Consider the following 21107-nt stretch of genomic DNA (forward strand, 5'->3'; position numbering starts at 1 on the left):
TCTTCCCGCCCACCCCCCCGTAAGATGGCGGCGCCCGCGGACCCGCCGGCGGCGGCTGAGGGACGGTTCCGTACGCGCGACGTGTTGGTGCCCGGCGGCCCGTCCGACTTCGGGTCGCTGCTGCTGTCGGCGCCGGTGCTGGCGGGGCTGGAGGCGGCTGGGTTCCACAGGCCGTCGCCGGTCCAGCTGAAGGCCATCCCGCTGGGGCGCTGCGGCCTGGGTGAGCGGGCGGACCCGGCGCGGGGCGGTGGGTAGAGGGGGGCACCCTGGGGCCTCCGGTGATCTCTGTGGCGGCTCTTTCCAGATCTCATCGTGCAGGCCAAGTCCGGCACTGGCAAAACCTGCGTGTTCTCCACCATCGCCCTGGACGCGGTGCTGCTGGAGAGCCCCGCCACGCAGGTGAGCCCCGGCCCCGGGTTGCTGCTGCGCGCTGTCCTGGCCCGCCTTTGCCGGTACGCGGTGGGGGGTGAGGGGGGCTTTACTTTGTGAGAGAGAATCGCTCTTTTTCTTGGGAAAACGGCATTGTCGCCTGTGAGACACAGTATTTGAAATCATCACGACTCGACGTTGGGCTTTAATCTTAGGAACCGTTCTGCAGCTTTCATATTTAATCCTCGGCCCTTACAGATTCTGATCTTGGCTCCTACGCGAGAGATTGCTGTGCAGATTCATGCTGTAATCACAACTATCGGAATAAAAATGGAAGGCTTGGAATGCCACGTCTTCATTGGAGGGACTCCTTTGAACCAGGACAAAATCAGACTAAAGAGGTGCCACATAGCGGTTGGCTCCCCAGGTATGGATGAGCTTCACTGTGCTCCAGATACCGCATGATGCTTCACAATTACTGGTGCTTTTGGAATCTGGGTTGGTGGCTTTTCTTTTTTTTTTTTTTTTTTTTTCAGTGATAGGCGATAGTCTCAAAGGCCAGTGCCAAAGACATTTAGACCAGAAAAATATTTTTAGTCAGAGATTATTCCCAATATGCCCTTTTTTGAAGGCTTATAAAATTAATTTTTTTAAAAATTGCAAAACTTATCATTAGAACCTTTCAATTAATATTTTTGAAGTTCCTTTTGCTTTTTTTTTTTTTCATATGTAGGTCGAATAAAACAGCTCATAGAGTTGGACTACTTGAATACAGCCAGTATCCGGCTTTTCATTCTTGATGAGGCAGACAAGCTTCTAGAAGAAGGCAGCTTTCAGGAACAAATCAAGTAAGAAAAACACCTCATGCATTCATCAGTAGGTTAGATACATATTTGTTAGTAATTTCCATTTCTTTATCTCACAGTTGGATTTACTCTTCACTACCAGCCAATAAACAGATGCTTGCTGTTTCAGCTACTTATCCTGAATCATTAGCTAATGCTTTGACCAGGTACATGAGAGAGCCAACATTTGTGAGGTTGAACCCTACTGATCCGAGTCTTGTTGGTAAGTAGAAGTTTGTTTATGGTGATGTTATCAACAGATGAAAAGGGTATACTAAAACCAAAACACGCACCTTTAAAATTTGTGATGCTTCATAATTCCCCTCCACAGGTGAGTTGATTAGCTTACGAAGTATTTGATTCTGGTATTGATGTATTTAAAATGTCAGTGATGAGTGTAACTGTTTCTCCTATCAGTTCCAAAAATATTTCAGCCTTTTAAGAAAAGCCTGTCCTGTAGGTTCTTATTTGGCATGTGCGTGCTTGTTTACATTTAGTCTTTGTTTTAGCTGCAGTGACACATGTTGACAGCAACATAGCACTGTTCATGTTTTTATGGAAACCCTTAATCTGATAGTATTTTTTGGTTTCATGCTCAGGGCTGAAGCAGTATTATAAAATTGTGAATTCCCATCCGCTTCCACATAAAACATTTGAGGAGAAAACCCAGCACCTGCAGGAGTTGTTCAGCAAAATTCCATTTAATCAAGCCTTAGTCTTCTCAAATTTGCATAGCAGGTAATAAATTTGAAAAAATATCTGTAAAAAGATTGTTTGAAAGCAGTGGCTGTAATGTCAATTCATGAATAAACTTGCGTAGACCTTCTATAAAGATCTTAAAGCAGCATGCAAGTTTCAGATCAGAAATATAGCCAGAGGAATGCAGTATGAAATACTGAAAATAAAGGAGTGGTTTAGCATGAAGGTACCTTATACATTGTTTAGAGTACAGTCAGGCCTGATAGATTTCCATCTGTGAGGTGACTGTTCTAGACATAAAGATGAAAGTGACAATTTGGAATGTAGTCCTTGGCTGTAACGAATAGCCTGTTGTTAAGAAATGCACAGGGGTTGTTAGGTCTGTGGTTATATTTACAATATTCATTGTGCATATTTTGTCAGGGCTCAACATCTAGCTGAAATACTAACATCCAGAGGCTTTCCTGCTGAATGCATTTCAGGTAAGTCCATTCAAAACTTTCTGATTCTGTTGAATTTGTGCGTAAATGTGACCTAAAATAGGAAAATTGATCTTAAATCTTGGTTTGTGTGGCCTCTGATGGAATAGCTAAGAATAGCTTTTGGATCTTCCTATGTCTTTAAGACTTACATATTAATTAAGTTTTATATTGATTAACTTTCCTGTTTTCAGATTCGTTTGAGAGTTGTTTTTATGAATATCCAGATGAGTGCATTGGCTTATCTGTAAAGAGAAATCTAACTGACATTTGCAGGTTGAAGCAGTGTTTGTTTGGAATGCAGATGTTGAATTTAAATCTTGTTTATTTCTAGCTGCTCTGTAAAAAGCTGATAGCTCGTACCTAATATTTATTAGAAACCTTCCTTTGAATTTTTACTTCAGCAGTGTTTTCCATGGTTTATATGTTTAAATAAAATTTGTCTAAAGTCAGCGTTGTTCACGAGGTTAAGTATCTACATAATTGGTTTCTCTTTAAAAACAAGCAAAAGAATTATTTTTGTAATGAATTTCCTTATTTTCAAGTTTGTTTTGTTTGTTCCGTGTTTACTCATTTGGAACTGATGTTTGAGGAAGTTTCTCTCAGCCTCATCTCTGATATCGTCTACAGTTTTACAAAGCAGTGTTTTCCAGAATTTGAGGGCATAAAACTGAAGAATGTAATTTGTTTCTGATTTTTGTCTTTCTAGGCAGCATGAATCAAAATCAACGACTTGATGCTATGGCTAAATTAAAGCAATTTCACTGTAGAGTTCTGATTTCCACAGACTTGGTGAGTTAGTATTTTATAGCATACATGAGTATTGCACATACAGTTACTTCGGAGAATTAGATTTGACTTGGAATTGAATAGAGCATAAGCATACTGATAAAGCATGTGACTTGAATGCTGTGTGTGACTTATTTTCACTGTGAAACTTAGAATTGTGTCCTATTCCTCATTTGGTTCAAAAATAGTTTTCAATTTATCTGTTGCTTTGCAGAAGCTTATAGGTATTTCAGAGGAGTAGACTTGTTTCCTTTGGATAGGAGCTATGGGAAGGAATAGTTTGTTTCTCTAGTACAGTATGCTTGCAATAGTAACATTGCAAACAACTCTAAATAGAGCAGTGGTTATGTTTGAGGCACTCTCAGCTTTTTCATGGTGATGTATTTTCAGTTGATCGTTTGAGGTCCTGTCATGAAAAGATTACTGCATGCTGTCAGGTTGGATTTTTTTTTTTTGATGCTGGGGGAAAAAAACATGCCTGCGTGTATTTGATACATAGAAGGCATAAGAAAAATGATCCCTAGTTTCCATGGTCCTAATGCAATATGCCTGTTCTACATGTAATACTGTAAAGTGGCTGGAAAATTGTAGGTGCTTTATGGTGTATTGCAACAACTAAAAGTTACTATGTGAGCAATTACTCCCAAATGTGTTGTATTTATTTAAAGATCTGTTTAGCATGTTCAGTTATCTATCTCCTTCTTTCCTTCTCATTTTCTCAAGACATCTCGTGGAATTGATGCCGAAAAAGTGAATCTGGTTATCAACCTGGATGTACCTGTAGACTGGGAAACATACATGCATCGTATTGGCAGAGCTGGGCGCTTTGGTAAAAAGAGTCATGCAGATTTCTTGAGTTGCACTAGCTTTGGTTAGGTAATTACACTTTCTGTTGTGTATCACAGGAACTTTAGGTTTATCTGTGACATACTGCTGCCGTGGAGAGGAGGAAAACATGATGAAGAAGATTGCTCAGAAGTGTAATCTTCAGCTTTTTCCTCTACCAGGTATGCTCTGTCCTATGAATGCAACTGTTTTTTCATTGGTTGTTTTCTATTATTCAAAGCTTCAGACAAGTCCACAGGGAACTGACATGTATCTTCTCTGCTGAAGTTGCCTTAATTTTGGTACAGGTTTTTTATACTCTGTGCTGATGACTACTTGTGTAATTGCCGCAGTTGTGTGAAGCAATAGAAAATGAACTTAATGCATGCCTGTGGATGGGGAGAGGAACTCTGCATCCAGCTGTTGCTTAAGCAGCTACATAACTACTTGGATTTCCAGAAATCTAGTATTAAGCCTTTCTCAGGCTGTAAGTTACAGTAGGAGAAGGAAGGAATAATTGAAACAGCAGAAGATTTGCTACCCTTGCTTTGCCAGAAACTGTTCTGCTAGAAACGTAGTATTTGCCTTCTTGCTTAAGTTCTAATTTTTTTATCTGCTTAAGTAGGATATGAAAAATACATGACAAGTAATGCAGTGCTCTTTGTCTTGATCAACTTTTTGATGCCTTCCATGAAGAAAATGTTCTGGCTATTTGAGCTCTTTCAAGAATGGAAGGGGTCAGTTTGTAGCCCTAACTTAATATGTCTTAACTTCTTATCTGCGATTTTGCAAAGCTTTACTTCAGTACTCATTTGAGTTCTAGAGGGAAGGATGCACTTAATTGAGTGCCTGCTTGTTTCCCTTTTGTGCAGAGCCTATACCTCCTGGAATGATGGATCAGTTTGAAGATGGGGAGGTAGAAGTGAAACCTGTTGTACATACAGGTGCTTCAGTGAATTCTAACACTGTGTGTCCTAGACCAAAGGAACCAGTACTACAGCCTGTCCAAAATAGTTTTTCAGAGGTACCTCAGCCTCTTTCTAATCTTCCAGGTGATAATTCTTCTGTAGAAAGGCCAAATAAGGCTCTGAAGCAAAAGCAGATAAAAAAGAGCACAAATTCTGCAAATACAGAAAAAGGTAGTAGAAACCCCCAAACTTCCAGTTGCTGCACAGAACAGAGGAATCAAGTCAAAACTGTCTCCAGAATGGATGGACAGCATAACACTCAGGCTCCAGATGAGGAGGCCTTAAAAAAAAATCTTCCCAGAATTCCATGCTTGTCTTCTTTCAAAAACCAACCGAACAATCCTTGGAGCTTCTCAGAGTTTGTTGAAGACTATGAGTATTTCATTAAAGAAGGGATGGAGAGAGAGGTTGAAATTTTACGAAGCTACTCAGGCCCGGGAGAGCAATGTGAGCTCCCCAGAAATGGTGGTGTAGAGTGGAAAGAGGTGGAACATAACACAGAGACGGTAGCAAATGGCATTGTGTCTGGTGACAGTGATGGTTCGTACAGTTCCAGGGCTTCCTCCAATAGTAGGGAAAATAACTCACGCTTTGAAGCATTTTCAGAGACGCAGGAGAAGAATGCTGTTCCCGCAACGCGTCAGGGTCGTGCAGGCTTCTGTCCTACACCGGAGAAGCCTCAGGAACTATCACAAGTCCCAAAGCAAAATCAAGTGAAAAAGAAAGTTGTGAAACAAAATGCTAAACAAAAGAAAAGCCATTACCATCAATTCCCTATTCCTTCCACGAGAAAAACTGAGGATGACTGCTCCTGCAGCTCTTGGGATGATGGTGTTCCATATGAGGCTTCGAGTTACAGAAACTACTGGAAATCTTATTACCAAGCATGGCAAAACTACTATGCTGCTGTGCCTCACTATAGGAAAAGTTACAGACAATTTAATTGGATGAACGCCTATCATGTCAACTCAGTCTATCTTCAGGAACTGCTGAAAAGTGGTGATTGATGTAATGACACTGCTGTTAGGGACAGGCTGGTTGGTGCATTGAATGGACATTATCTGTGAAAACATAACTGCTGGTCTACAAGTACATTGACTAACAAACAGACGTTGTTTATGTTTGAAGAAAAACATTGTCTTTTTTATAAGTGAGCTGTGTCTAGGTAAATGTTTTACATGTGTTCCAGTGATGGTGTTACAACAATTTGTTAATAAAAGGAAATGAAAGACAGCTGGATGTTCACTTGCAATCTTTACAATCTAAAGTAAACAAAGGAGGATAAAAGGCAGCTGCTTACACATCAGAAATCTCAGTAAGGAGGAAACACAAACCAACCCCAGTTTTATTTGCTTGAGTTATGTCTTCCACGTGACTTTTGGGTGAATATGAATTCACCATAAGACTACATAGTCTGTTTATAGTTGGAGATCATTCCATTTTCTGTAATTCTCTTATTAAACACCAGGCACTGATTATATACCGGTTGTGGCAGACTGAAACCTGCATCTCCATGCCTGTATTGCTATTTTAAATCCAGTTAATTAACATTGTATAAATAACACTTCTATAGCTAGGTGCATGGCAAGCTGTTCAGTAGAGGATGGTTTAATTATGTAGAAAATGTGCAGCAATCATAATTGGTCTGTCCCTCTGGGTGCAGCAATATCAGACTTGCCACACTTACAGGAAAGCTTTAATTAGAAATGAAATTACCTATTAGTACTAAAATTAATTGGTATTTCCTGTTTGGGTTGCACTGCTTTATATGTAGCTGTCCTGAAGCAGGGAAAGATGAGAGTACTGTCTGGCTTGGGGTATTGACCCTAGGTTGACTCCACACTAATTTTGAATTTCATCCTCTAGCTTTAGTGTGTTTGGAATCATAGAGACAGTTTTCTTCAGCTGGTTTCTTTGATTTCTCAGAATTCACCAGAGCAGATAGTCTGTTGGTTTTTTTCTTCTTTTTTTCTGGAGCAGAGTAAGGCTGGAATTTCTTCAGTAAAAGCACTGCTTCTTACCTACTATGAACTGTACTTCCAAGGAAGGCTGTTTCTTTAATTTGGTGAAATGGATGTCTTCAAGGTTACTTGATTGCTCACCTTCAGCAACTTTCATTTTGAGAAATTCAGTATGTTTTCACTCAAATTACATGAATCACTTGCTGCCTGAGCGTTCCTAACGTTCTTGCAAAATTCCATGTGCAAATCCTGTGGTGTCCCTGGCAGTACTTCTGACCTTTTGTGCAGTGGTGGACCTAAACTTTATACCACGCAATTCAGACTCTTCGCTGTGCAGGAGAATTGTAAGATTGATTTAGGTCATGAGTGGCATAGAAATACAGCACAAGATTGGCAAGCAAGGACGTTGTTGTGCCTTGGGTTGATTTGTGGTTTTCCTGCTGCTGGGGCAATGGTGGCCCCTAGTGGGTGTCAGCCTTCCCTGCATGAGAGAGTAGTGGTCTGTAAGCTGTTCTCTTCAGCCCTAACTCGGTGGGTGTTAGAGGTCACTTAAGTAATTTTAATTTCTGCTTAAAGAATTTTGAAAATTTTAAATAATGCCTCCAACTGACACTTTCTGATATGGTTAAGATGAAATCAGCTCTACTTGCTTTGTGGTCGAAACAAGCTGACCCTATTTGCAATACAGAACATGAGACTTTGGCCTAAACGGAATTGCCAAGATGAAAATGCCTTTTAAAAGAAATGCTTAAGATGTGCTCTTTTAAATATAATAAATATCTAATTAGGAGGAGTATTTTTCTTTCTGTACTTTTTTTCCCTGCCTTACTCCCTTTGTGTCACAAATTACACCAGGGAGGGGGTTTGCCTAGATTTTGTCTGCATGGTTTGAAAAAGCCAAGATGATATGATTTTGTTTCCAAGATGAGTTTTGTTGCAACTCTTAAAGTTCAAAAGGAGGATACTGTAGGAGATGCACTTAGGTATCTGCATTATTGCTCTCCTGTAACATCTCGGACATCTTGCTGTTTTCATTAATGGTTGCTTAAGTAAGAGTTACTAGTATTTAAATGTGACTCGCGTGGCTTAGGCCAACACCCAAAGTTCTCCAGAAGAACCTCCCAGAATTTTTTTAGAAGAAATCTACAGCATCATCTTGGTATTTGTGGCACATACTCTGTTTAATCCAGATTGGATACATCAGGTACAGCAGTGGCACAAGACTCAATACTGTAAATGATATACAAGTTTCAACATATGCACTACAATTCCAAAAGAAGACAACAGGAAACTTGGTTCTTCTAGAAAGTTGTTCTCGAAGCTACCTGCAGTTGTATACAGTACATTTTATATCTGTCCTCTGATGTTTGTAAGCAAAGCCCATTTATAGTACGAAAATAGAAAATAATAAGGTTGAGAGCCTTTCATAACATAAAACTTCTAAAGAAAACACCATTGCATCGGAATGCCTTACTGATTTATCAAAAATATACCATCACACGCATTTTGTAAGATACTTCATTGGTCCGAGGAGCCCGTGGAAGCTCCTAGTCATAGTTGCAACAGAATGGAGAAGAGCATTCAATATGGTTGTTAACTTCTCACCCAGACAGCTGTGTGACTTCTGTGACTAGCACTAGTTTAACTCAAAAGAAACACGTGCACACATATACACACAAAGTAACAGACTATTGACTGAGAACAAAACTCAAGAAGGAATTTTCACAAGCTCTTTGTCACCTGGTCTTTTGACTGTTCCACCTGAAGTTTTTCTGGCACAGTTTTTGCATTCTGAATGTAAGTAGCAGTATTCTTCTGGTAACGCTTTCTCCAGAATTCTGTATGTATTTTGTAGGTGTTCATGAATTGAGCTTTACTTATTGAAAGAGGAGGTATTAATTCTAAACAGCTTGTATAATTGGCAAAGAGAGGTGAAATGACTTTTTCGAGGTCACTTAGTGATTCATCAAGACAATCAGGAGTAGAACATAGGTTCCTGATCCAAGTCTCCTAGCTCTAATCGATGTGCATACTGCCTTCTGTTTGCTCTTGAAGTTTTAGAAAAATAAAACCATTATGAAGAGTGTTTATGGCAGCATTAAGTGTGAAGCCTAAAAACTTGAGCTCTGAAGTCATGTATCTAGTGTGGTTGCTTAAAGTGTTGGAGAAAAAGAAGTTATTTAAAAAAAAAAATCAATTAAGCTATATTTGATTGGTAAATTATGTGGAAAAGTTATATTATTCACCGAACTTCAAAAGCAGAATAAAGTCTTCAGTTCAAATTTGCTGATATTTGCCAGCCATCCATGAATGCTGACTTTGTAACCCTGCCATAGTCTGACATAAAAAAAATATTACAGGATCCAAGGGATGTTGCAACCCATAAATTAAATGTGATTTTTAATTTACTGAATTTGCTTTATAATACATGTAAGTTACAACATGTTTACAACCTCTTTACTTAAAAAAGCAAAATATTTGAAGAAACATTGCTTTCTTTAGCTGGTATTAATCTGATTTTCATGTGTACACCTTAAGCTGTCTAAACTAGAACGATAAATGCTGGTTTGCAGTACAAGTATATTATCAACTGTTTCAGGTTTAACGAGTAGCATTGATTCAAATTTAGTATTTCTGGCCAACTGTAAAGAAGGATATATTTTGAATTACCTACTAACTTTATTCCACGCTAAAGTTACGCCATGTGTGTAACTTAGTTTACCTTTTCCTCAGTTCACTTTTAACAATGATAATTATTTGACAGACAAAAGTAGTCTCTGGGATAAGAATTTGCTGTAGAAAATTTTATATTCCTCTTATGCTTGTAGGCAGCTAACTTACCATGTGGAAAGGAGAATAATTTAACATGGTGCGAGAGAGTATAATGGCAGCAAGAGAGGAAAAAATAAGGAAAGAGTTATGGCTGAACAGCAGGGGAAAAGTCCTTGACATTGAGATCTATTAGCCTGGAATAAGCTCTCCAGGGAAGCAGTGGGGGTCCTTTCCTTGGAGAATTTTAAATCTAATCTAGAGAAAGCAATGCAATATATTGCAGCAAAGGATCTTGCGCTAGCAGAGGGTGGATTAAATTTTTTAATTCTTTAATTTTTATGTACCAAGATGTGTTATCTGTGGCCTCTTCTTTATGGCTGTCCTTAAGATTTTTAAGGAAAATGAAAGTAAAAGGTGGATTTTAGAAAGAGTAGATGGAAGTCAAAGCCTAGATGTGAAAGGTATTTCTCATCAGTCTTTGCCAATTGGGTGTGATTCCTTCTATTAGCAGCCCAATGCCAGGTGAGAAGAGAGTAAATCTATTAATAGAATATGCTGAAAACCTGTGAAAATATTTTTCCCTCAGAAAAGGCTTTGGAAGGGAAACAAAATGCTTGGAAAAAGGTGTTGCTTCTTTGATATTTTTAATATTGCTTTATGAAAGACTGAAAAAATAATCCCTTTCCACTTGCTTTTTGTACAAACAATCCATTTTTATCTTTTTTTTAATGAACTTTTCTAAAACTATAAAAAGTTGTAAGGAATTAGGGGGAGGGGGAAGGCTTTTGAAATGAACTGCCAACATACTATTGATGTTTTGTTGAGCAGTCTTGCTAATCAGGCTGTTTTGTACCACCTGCCTTTCAGAAAGGTATCAGGACTAGAACCTACCTATGTTTCTGGATGCTTCTCTTCCCGGAGGTAGCCCACACCTGAAGAAGCCCCCTTCCATATGCATCAGGAATGACCAGGATTGCAGGGGTATGTGCTGGTTTTTGTATCCGTATCAATGTATGTGTATGGCTCTGGGGAAAGGGAGAGGGTTGCTGGTAAGACAGGGCAGTACTGGGGACTGCTGGAGAGAATGGTCCAAATCCTTCAGTTAAAGTTCTGGCCTAGGAATTTTCAGGAGTGACTTGGCCTTATCTCAGCAATGGTTTATAAGTTGCTATTTAAAGATTATAGAGAGCCTTGCAGTTTCATAAAGCTAATTGCCTCCCTTTCTTGTAGAAATAAGTGGCTGTAGTGCAATTCTCATGCTCTTCTGTGCAAATGCTTTCCCTTCCTCCCTGCATTTCATTTGAAGGATGCTATGTTATGCCCCACCAACCACTGATACGATGGCGATAGATTCTTGTCTTTGCTGTTTCAATGAATGCACAGTGCTCTCATAATGAGGATGTAGCTGTGTTGGGCCATCCAGGGAGGTTTTGTACTAGCATATTTTCAAGTGCTTTCGGAAGCATTACTCAGTCTACTTCAAATCAGTGTATAAAGGGAGCTAATGCCTCCATTAAAAATATTTTTAGCCCTGTTCTTCTAGGCTCAGACTTCCTTAATTTTGTCTGTCTTTATCCTCTGAAAGTCTGTGCTGAGATACTGACTGCATGGGGCAGCACCTGCTAAGTTAATGGTAGAAGAGGCAAGCTGTGTATTTTTGAGCAAGGATAACAGTGATTCCTCTTCTGTGGAAGAGAACAAAGGCCATGGCTGCCTTGACAATCTGAGCCCAAGCAGCCAGCCAGAAACCCCAAGGACTGGCTTTCCTCCTTACTTTTCACCGCCCCCCTCCCCCTGCCCCCTTAAAAATGTTGATTTTTTTCTTTTTTTTTTTTTTTTTTCAAAAAGCATTTTGATTGATAGCAATTAAATGCACCAGTAGTGCTTTAGACAAGGGCTGCCATGATTGCTATTTACAGATAAAGAAATGGGTGCAGAGAGATGAAGTGGCTTGTTTACCACTCCACAGTAAATCAGGAATAAGAAAGGCAGCACCGAGAATCCATGTTGAGTCCCTGACTCTTTGTAATCATTTACTCCTGCGCATTGGAAGGAACACTGTACCCTGTCAGCATGGTAGCATTTAACCCTCGTTCTGTGCCAGTGTAAATGAGGTTGCAAGGTGGTAAGTGGTGGAGAGCAAGGCCTCTGATCTACAAGGGTGAGGATGTTCAGATGGGGAGCAGATGATGACAAATAATGAAATTAAAGCAAAGGAAAGATTAAATTAAAACATCAAGAAAAACTCAATAATGGTAAGATTAACTGCAGTATAACCTCCTACAGGAAGCAGCAAAGGCAGAGCATTTTAATCATTTAAAACAGGACTAAACATAGTTTTGGGTAACGTATTACAGCACTGGAATAAATGACTATAAGCTGGTGCAGCTACTGAAGGCTTAGCCATAGCCCTAATATTCCTAGAATGTTGTAGGTTTCTAAGGAGGGTATTGAGTTAATGCATCAGCCATCTGAGTCCACTCTACAGACTAATAGGTTAGGAGTGCTAACAAAGCAGATTGCTAGCTCATATGTTTAAGTCAGCATGTAGGTCTATTTATCTATCTATACATGTATGTGTCTGTATTTATTTATATGTGTATGCGTGTATATGTGTATATAAATATTACATCAGGATAGATTATGACAGATGTTAAAAAAAAGTCATCCCTTTGCTGAAGCAGCCTCAAACATGCTTTGAGTAGTTCTTTTAACTCTAATGTTGGTAAAATCACTGTTCAGAAACAGGACACTTGAAATGTTTCCTTATTATCTACAAGCTGTTGGGGGCTAGGTGCATCACCATTCGTGGGTATAGGGCCTTGAAGAGGCATTTGTGCGTGACCACAATAATTAGCCAAACCGTGTATGACAAGTGAAAAGGTGGATGATGTTCCTCACTCTGCCCTTCGTGGATCACACCTGTTATGAAAAGGGGACTTGAGAAAGGCAGAATGGAAGAAAAAAGTTACTCTTCTTAAGGGGGGAAAAATCAGTGATGTTTCAGGACCATGTATTTCCTTACAATAAATCATTCCTAGAAGGCTCTCAGAAAGAGGTGCTAGGACTGACCACAGCTTAGTTAGAAGTATTAGCTTCTTGGCAGTACCACACAGTGCTACTTCTGTTTTTGGTTGACTAGAAGTGCGCGAATTCCCAAACTAAGTGTAGAACTGCAAAAAGAAAATGCTGTCTGTACCACACTTTCCAAACTCCAGTACTGCTCCCGTTTCTCAAGTGGATGCATGCTGTAGATCCTGTGCTGGGACTGGAGAACTAAAATTGCTAACCTAGTCTGCCCCCAAAATCAGTGCCACCCAGAAGCCATTGATGAGACAACTGGAGCCCTAAGACTGTGAAAAAGCCAAATACCTCCCTGTCCATGCAAGATATTTGGCTCTCGGGTTAATTATTATCAAGTATAGATCCAGACATTATTTGGCTACTATTTACAATGGGTTGTATGTCCAGTGCTAGCAAAGAAATTTATATATAGAAAACAAAAATTAAAAAGCATGGGCATACATTACAAGAAACCTGTTAGACTTATGAACGCTTGATGCAGTTGAGTTCGGTGCTTTCTCATTCTTTGCCATTTGTGTGTACAGTATTAAAAAAGAATCCTACTTTTTTTTTTTTCCTTTTTAAAAATACAGAACTGGTAGTCTAGTCACACTCTTACAAGTAAGTGATAACAAAAATAGAAAGCAGATACCCATGTGGGACTAAAACTCTACTAAAGCCTGTCTTTTTTTTTTTTTCCACAAATATGTTTTCACAGACAATAATTAGCAGACAAACACACTGTTTGCAATTGCACTGTATTGACTTAAAAGGCGGATACAAAATTGTCTAAATAAAGAATGCCATCCAGGGTGAAATAGTTGTGTGTGTGTGTGTGCGTGTGCACGTATATGTGCTGACACAAGCTTGAATTTTTCTACTGTGCACCCAATCATGGACACATGCTCTGCTCTTTGTAATTCAGTGTGGCTCTGATGTGGTTCTGCTGTACACTCGCACGCACACACACAGAGGAATGGAAATAGATTTCTGTGACAGGTGGCTTCTTTGTCTAAATCTTTTCCTATAAAAGAAAAAAAATGTGAAATTTTGGTTGGTTTAAAGGTTCTGCTCCATGAAGAAAAAAAATTCACAAAATCCATTGTTTTTCACCTTTTCAGTCATTTCCTCATGAATAAATATTATCCATTAAAAACCTTTAAAAAGGTGCTGCGATACACAGTGTTATATTTCTGTTTTCTTTATTGACTCTCTTGTTGCCATGATGATTCTTTCCCTCGAGCCTCTGCAGGTGATTTTTGCCCTGTACCATGGCACAACACGCTCTCCATGCAGGTTTTTCCTTTAACCAGCCTCTTCCTCCCTTTCCTAATCCTTCCTCAGTCCACAGCATGAATGCGAGTCTGAAGAAAGCTGCCTCATTAGGTCTTCATTGCTAATTCGATGACGAAATGTCGGGTTGGTCCATCCAGGCACAATTTGCAGCAAGAAAGGAACATGGAGGTGTGGAGGGAGAGGGGCACTGGTCTTCCAGCCTCCTTCTGTGCATGAGACGTCTTACAAGGCAGAGACCTTGACTATGTTGCTTGTGGTGGTGGTGGAAATGTTCGTGGAGTGGCCGGGGCTGCTGGGCGGAGGCCTACTCTCACCTTCTGGCGTGAGTGCCGGTGGCGTGGGGATGCTGATGATGGCTGTCGTTATCTGGGCAGTTTTGCAGTTCGGTCTCAGCCCATCATCTGATTTCATGTTGAGACTGGAACGACTAGAAAACAAATTTAGTGTTTGGCTTTTTTTTTAAAACCAGACAATAGAAAGGATGGGAATGGTAGTTGTTCTTAATCAGTATCTTATTCCTCCGAACTAAGGGCACCAAAATATTCAGAAGACTCCACTTAAATGTTCCCCCCAGTTCCTGCAAGGCATCACTTACTTCTACCCAGATTACAATAAGCTTTTTTAATATTCCCCCTGGTTAGGATACAGCTTTTCACAGGGCAAGTCATTCTATGTTTCCATTTCATTCTTGCATAATTCTAGTTTAATTAAGAGGACATCTAAATATACTGTCCTGTGTACTGCATCTTTTCAGAGCACAGGTAGTTCTTTCTGAGAAAGAGATGTTGTCTTCCTTGCATTTCAAATGCCTCTTTCAAATTCACTGTCCCTTGATCTTTTCTGTTCTTTCATCTCTGCAGTAGTTTCAAGGATCTGGCAGCTGGGAGCATTCTTATTAGATCTGCATCAATTGCATCCTATAATTAATTACAGAGGGAAAATGATAGGTTGATTTCTGTGCATCTGCACAGCTACAGGAGTCTGCTATTATCAGCCCAACATGTTCATTTTAAACACAAGGCCTGTCCTTTTTAAAATGTAAAGCTCCCAGTTGGAAAGCTATTGCTGTTGTTATCTCAGAGTGACTCACCAAGAGGATGTTTCTTGATCGCTCAAGCATCCCAAGAACACAGCAGAACCCATTCTGCTCCCTGGTTGCCTCAGTCACAAGCTGAGAGTGGGGCAGTCTTAGGGACTGGGTGGTTCTGCCAGTGGTAACCAGTACACCCAGTTAGTTGCATTCCACATGAAAAACAACTTAAAAGCTTTTTTTCTCTCTCCATTCTTACACAGTTTGGTAAGCAAGTGAAATAATGAACAGTGTTGACATTTAAAATATCACTGGCATCTGATTTAGCACCTGCTGAAATAGGCAGAATAGTTGACATTCCCCTGAATTACTGTTTCAGGTGCTGGTTTAAACTATTGTCATCTTGAAACCGCAATAGCTAGAGACTTGTTTTGTGCTTAGTCATTCATAATTCATTCTCTGAAATGCCCTTCTGACTTCACTGTGGCACAAAGTAATCACTTGCTGCCCTAAAGGCAGCTTTGTTTCAGTTTCTAGATCCCTTTGACAGGAGTGGGGAGAAGAACGGTAAGTTCAGAAACAGCCTGGTGCACAAGAAGCTTAATGGGCTGAGGGGGATTTAGAAAGTAATTTAATATTTGCAAGAAAGATGTGGTAAAGAAATTATTTTTTTCAGCCAGTTATGTATAAAATTAAAATTTTGAAATTTTCTGTTAAGAGATGCTTCTTCATCTGTGTCACTAATGGCTTTTTTAGGTGAGAGCTACTAAAATACCATTGTGAAATTCCTCCTTATTTGTTTCCCAGTGCTGCTTGATGCTTACAGTTGTGCTTTAGACTTTGAGACAATGAAAATCAGTGAAGTGAGTGTCCCTGGTGGACCGTGTCAGTGTGTACAGCTCTCTTAACGGCTTTTGCTGACAGACAGTGATTAGCCAGTTGTCTTTGCCTGCTCCCAATAAAGGCTTGGAAGTACTGGGCTATCTGGGAGGTGGGCTGTGAAATGGTCCTGTGCCAGCTTTTGGTGAGTGGCTCACAGCTGGGAACTGCTGGCTCCTGCATGTGTGATTAGCACTTCATAGGCAAGTGTCAGCTGGAATTCATTCTTCTATGTCCAGTCTGGCCAGAGAAGAGCTGCACTAGTGTCTAGCTTTGACCTGGTTCTTCCCCAGCTAGGAGCCACTTTCCTTGGGTTGTCATTAGAAGGAGGGAAACAAAGATGCTTCCAGCACTAGACCGCTCTCCCTGGCTGGAGAATAGGCCTGCAAGAACGTCCAGTTGGGTAACGCATTTCAGAGGTTTGCATGCAGTAGTTAGCAGCAAGAGCCTACTTACTGTACCTTGTTGTAAGTGAGGGCTGCTCACTGCACTGGATGTGGATGGTGCTGAGCTCCTGCATACTCCGGAGGCGAGTGGCTGGCACACTGGAGTTGGGAAGGTGGGTGGTCTTCTTGTTACGGCGAGAACAGCAGGAGGTGGTCAGGCCATGGTGACTTGACAAGGAGGGGCTCCGAGAAGATGGATAGTTTTGCATTGAGCTCTCCATGCAGTTCTGCTCGAACAGTTGCTCATCTATGAACTCATGGTTCTGACAGGGATAAAAACAGTGCCATTACTCTCTGGTGACACCAACAGCTTTGGCCCAACAGCAGTTTGTTTTCAATGGCACCTTTTGCTAGGTTGGTGGCATGTGCCAGCCCCTTGTCTGTGTAAGATGCTCTCTGCCTCTGTGCCTGAAAATATTTGCAGTAGGCAGATATTAAAAAGAAATGACACTGCCCTTTCACTCACTGCAACCAAGAGAAGATTTTACTCTCCTGCATCAGTAGGGGAATAAGAGAAGCTGTTGCAGTGACAAAAGCATGATAGTCTATCAATGCTGCCTTGTATACGTAGTCTGAGATGGTTAATGTATTGTGTTGGAATTTCCTTTCATTTTTGTGTCTGGATTCCAGAAGTGGCTTCAAAAAGTCTGCAATGCCACATGGTTATGAAACCCAAGAGGAGATTCATGCTCCTTTTTTCTATGTGCCTGGGAACAGGATTGCATTGTATTTGGATGACCATCTTGACATACAGCGTAATTGCAGGATGTTGCTTGTATTGGCTGTTGGGTTCAAAGCATACCTGCAATTCATTGCGTGCTATTAGCTGAGTGGAAATAAACATGGCAGGTGAGAGTGGGAAGTGTATAGGGGAAGGAAGTTCAGAAAGCTGAATTGGTAAAGAGTTTTTGTGCTAAGGAACAAGAAATCCTGAAAGAAAGAACTCTTATGTGTGTATATGAACACCCAAGTTGTTCTAGCGAACATACTTTATCCAGTCCCTGTCAGCATCAGAAAAGATGGGAAACAAAAGCAACCATGGTGAAGGCAGCCATCGGTTTTCATTGAAACAACTAACAACTCTCACAGGAAACAAGAGCACTGGATAGCCAAAAAGAGCCACGTGCACAAACTCCCAAGGACAAGACCAGGAACGAGAAAGGAAGCAAACACTCTCCAGACACGTCACAGAGACCATAGAGAAAACAGATTGAATTAAAAAGGAAATACCTTGATGGTGGAAGTTCGTACAGATAACAGGGGATCATCCACAAGATAGGACAATCCCTACGGGACAACATGCCAACAAAAGATAAAAAGACAATTGATTGTCCATTCCGGCATTCAGAAGTTTAGTCCCAGCATTGCATCTATTGCCTCAGCATTCCAGCTGGCTCGCTCAAGTTTGAATGGGCAACAGGACCTTCTCTTTACCAAACCTTGCCTGAATCAGACCCCTTTGTTCCTTCCTTCTCACACTTAAGCTTTTTAATGTTATGTTCTCGGAAATGGAACAAAACTGGTAACAACTTTATTAGTTTGATCTTTCGAGTGCTGAAGGCGAAGGAAAACAAAGTTTCAGCTGCTGATTCACAAGTAATGAATTGGAATTGTATTGCCATTAGGTCACCAATGGATATGGGTTTTGATCATACTCTGTGAAAACACAGAAGAAAGGCTTGGATTGAAGGACTGGATTCGATGCACTCAGCATTTGGAGAAAATATGGCATGTGAATGTCTGTACTCAAATCTGGGAGTTGGACTGAGTGGAAAAAAACTCCTTTTGTTTGAACAAACTCCATCTGTTGTGTTAATATGATAAAGTAACCTCTGTTATGGCAGCTAGAAGTACTTTAGGGTCATTTTGTCATCTGACACACCAGATTTGTGAGCCATTCACAGCCATTCAATTGTAAGGCTGTATGCTAGCGATGACCACAGATACCATGACAATAAATCATGTACTTTTAGAATCCTTCTGCCTAGTTTAAGGAAAGGTGAATTGCCCATTGAAACTAGTTTGCAACCATGGTACATTCCTCATTCCATTCCTGCAACTTGGTCACAAAATGACTCTTCAGTGTTTAAAAATTCTTTGACTATGATTTAAATTTTTCGGAGGAGAACTGTTGCATAGTATTTTAATCAATTATGTGAACTACAGAATTTCCACACAAGCTGAATGAACTATTTTGATTGATAATTTCAGACCAGAATCCAAACTTGCTATGTGACTTGATGCAACATCATGGTAATAACTGGCTGAAAAATGTGGGGGAAAACACATTCAATATTGTGCAGATTATCCCTCTAGGTTTTAATCAAAATTCAAAGTATCGCTGTTATTGCCATTTTTTTGCTGAAAAAAGCAACATTTGGAACATTTTCAACCACTGAGACTCACTGTCTGAGTAGGCTTATGTGCTGGAGGCAATCTAGCTTTGTTAGTGTGGTAGGCTAATACATCCACAAATTAGGATATGCTTTGGCCATGTTAATTCCAGCACCCTAACCAGCTCATTAGAAATGGAGAGACTCATGCGGCTCCCAGAGATGTCCACCCACCCTGTGCAGAGGTCAGAATTTCTATAAGCCATTACAAAGTCAGGGCCTGACAAGGGCAGACCCTGGAGACAGGGTTGTCAGCTCTTGTTTGCTTCAGCCAATTTGTTAAAGTTTTCAAATGAAAGTATTCTTGTGAAATATGGGTTGTAGTAGTGAAGGTTTTAGGTTCTAAACTGAAGAGTCAGATTGTGAAATATCTGCTTGTTATGTAACATCTAAAATTGCTAGAAGTAAAGGCAAGATGAGTCTTATAAAATAAATTCAATAGTCACTGATACAGGAAGAATCAGTTCACTGTCCTTGGAATGGTGACCTTTATAGCTCATTTGGATAAACCAGCTGTACTCAGCAGGTCACTGTAATTAACCAGTCATCATCTTCTCGTGTATCGCTGAAGCCTAAGTGGTGTTATTCCAGCATAAGCCAAACTATGGAACTGAAGGTGATTTATCTAAAAGAAAGCTCTTGCAAGTCAGAAATCAAAAGTACATTTGATGATGGATGCAGATAGAAAAAGGCATGAATATTTCAAGTGTTAACCTCTCTTCATTCTTTCTAGAATGAATCATGGTATAGATAATGTGTTCCTTTACTGCAGAACCTTTTATATAAACCTGGAAGTAAAACATAGGTATCAAATAAATATCTGAAATGTTCCAAGAGACTTCTACATACAGAATCACTTAACAATGAAAAATAAAATTCTCACTCCCAACACCTTGCATAATGTGAACAGAAAAGTCATGTTATAGAAACTGCTTGACTGGTTTTGAGATAAATTACCTGCCTTTGTAACTAGAACTGTAGTGAGAAAAGGTAGGTGCAGCCTTTAAACCTATTAAGAGAGTTCATCTGCTCTGTGCCATATAAAGGGCTAAAGGTTATTTTTTTCCAGACTGTTGGCACTGGTGACCAGGTTGTAGTTTGGAATCACTGACAGCACCTTCCTCCTCTTGAGGCAGCAGAACTGTCCTTTATTATTAATTAGCACATCTGATGAGTATATATGATGTGTGACTGACAGCACAAGACCAATGCAGTTTAGTTCTCTTTCAGAAGCACTGAAGAAATTAAACTTAATGTACACCTTGTTTATAGGATCTCCCTAACCCCATGCTGAAAAGTTACTTGTGTTCAAGTGAACTTGACTGAGCAACCTGCTATTGACTTTGTACTGGTGTAGATGACTGTGGAGTAGCAGATAATCACATCTTTATCCCTTTGCACAGTGATTTTTTTTTTTTTTTTAAAGAAGACAATGAAATAAAAGTGCATTTAACCCATTGCAGAATATTCTTGGGAGCTTGAGTGTCAGCCCCCTCTGGCACAGTTTGTAGATCTACTGAGTATGTCTAACTGAGTGCCACTTCAGAGCATCTGCATGCACCTCTTTTCCATATGAAGCCTGGGCCAGGCACAAAGATCTAGTAAGGTGTAAAAGGATTGTGTTGCTACTTACGGTTGTTTTTTCCAGGCAGTGCAGCAGGTGGTGATGTTGGCTTTCAATTAAGGAGGTGCCTTTAGTCATATGCTGTTCATCTTCAGTTGATCCCTGAATAGCCAGAAAAAAGGAGGGAAGAAACCAAAACCCAAACCAGGTATAAAACCATGAAAACAAACAGAACTACCAGCATTAGCTTTCACAGGGATAAAGATAACAATTTCAGTGTTGCCAGCCCTCAGGTTTTTCTCACGACTCTTATGAGGTTACCTCATTTTTTTTCTTAATGGTTTGGCTTGTAAACTTGGCTTTGATTAAAAACCAGTGAGTTTCTAGCCATTTTGTAGCTGGGGAGGAAACCTGGGAAGTACTGTTGACATATGATGTCAAGGCTCAGGAACCAGAAGGTAAAGAAGAAAAGAACCTATGCTGTTTTATTTTTCCAAAAAATGTTAAGACTTTTAAGCTTGACATGACCTTTGAATGCCAGCAGATGTACCCTGAACTTCAGTCTCTGTTAGGAGACAAAACACAAGCTGTCTTGCTTTTGCTGAGCTGAAAGCCTGGCTCTGCCTGACCTTCAGGGCTGCACAGCGCTGGGCCTGTTGGAACTTGCATGTGTTATTGCCAAAGCCTCCTTCCTGAGTCACGGCTGCATGCCAGATCAAAAAATGTGAA

At 40.2% G+C, this 21107-nt stretch overlaps 2 protein-coding genes across 8 annotated transcripts in view; one reads left to right on the forward strand and one right to left on the reverse strand.

Annotated features, from left to right (window-relative positions):
- Nucleotides 1-6207, forward strand: DDX20 (DEAD-box helicase 20). The gene is made up of 11 exons (XM_052814584.1): nucleotides 1-220; nucleotides 305-399; nucleotides 628-796; nucleotides 1103-1217; nucleotides 1295-1437; nucleotides 1814-1952; nucleotides 2337-2395; nucleotides 3102-3184; nucleotides 3905-4010; nucleotides 4087-4188; nucleotides 4879-6207. Exons 1-11 carry the CDS (start codon nucleotides 25-27, stop codon nucleotides 5979-5981), a joined length of 2310 nt encoding a protein of 769 aa, XP_052670544.1. The 5' UTR covers nucleotides 1-24; the 3' UTR covers nucleotides 5982-6207.
- Nucleotides 6208-11988: 5781 nt separating this feature from the next.
- Nucleotides 11989-21107, reverse strand: part of KCND3 (potassium voltage-gated channel subfamily D member 3) — a 138701-nt gene continuing 129582 nt past the window's right edge. For 6 of the 7 annotated variants that reach the window (XM_052814586.1, XM_052814588.1, XM_052814590.1 and 3 more), the window contains exons 5-8: nucleotides 20448-20540; nucleotides 17652-17708; nucleotides 16437-16684; nucleotides 11989-14493 (exon numbers count right to left, since the gene is read on the reverse strand). In XM_052814586.1, coding sequence (XP_052670546.1) covers nucleotides 14289-14493; nucleotides 16437-16684; nucleotides 17652-17708; nucleotides 20448-20540 — 603 coding nt within the window. In that variant the 3' untranslated portion in view covers nucleotides 11989-14288. The remainder of the gene's footprint in view (nucleotides 14494-16436; nucleotides 16685-17651; nucleotides 17709-20447; nucleotides 20541-21107) is intronic. The other variant, XM_052814592.1, reaches the window with a different exon arrangement.

Source organism: Harpia harpyja, chromosome 19 (assembly GCF_026419915.1).
Source record: "Harpia harpyja isolate bHarHar1 chromosome 19, bHarHar1 primary haplotype, whole genome shotgun sequence".
In the NCBI taxonomy this organism is placed as follows: Eukaryota; Metazoa; Chordata; class Aves; order Accipitriformes; family Accipitridae; genus Harpia; species Harpia harpyja.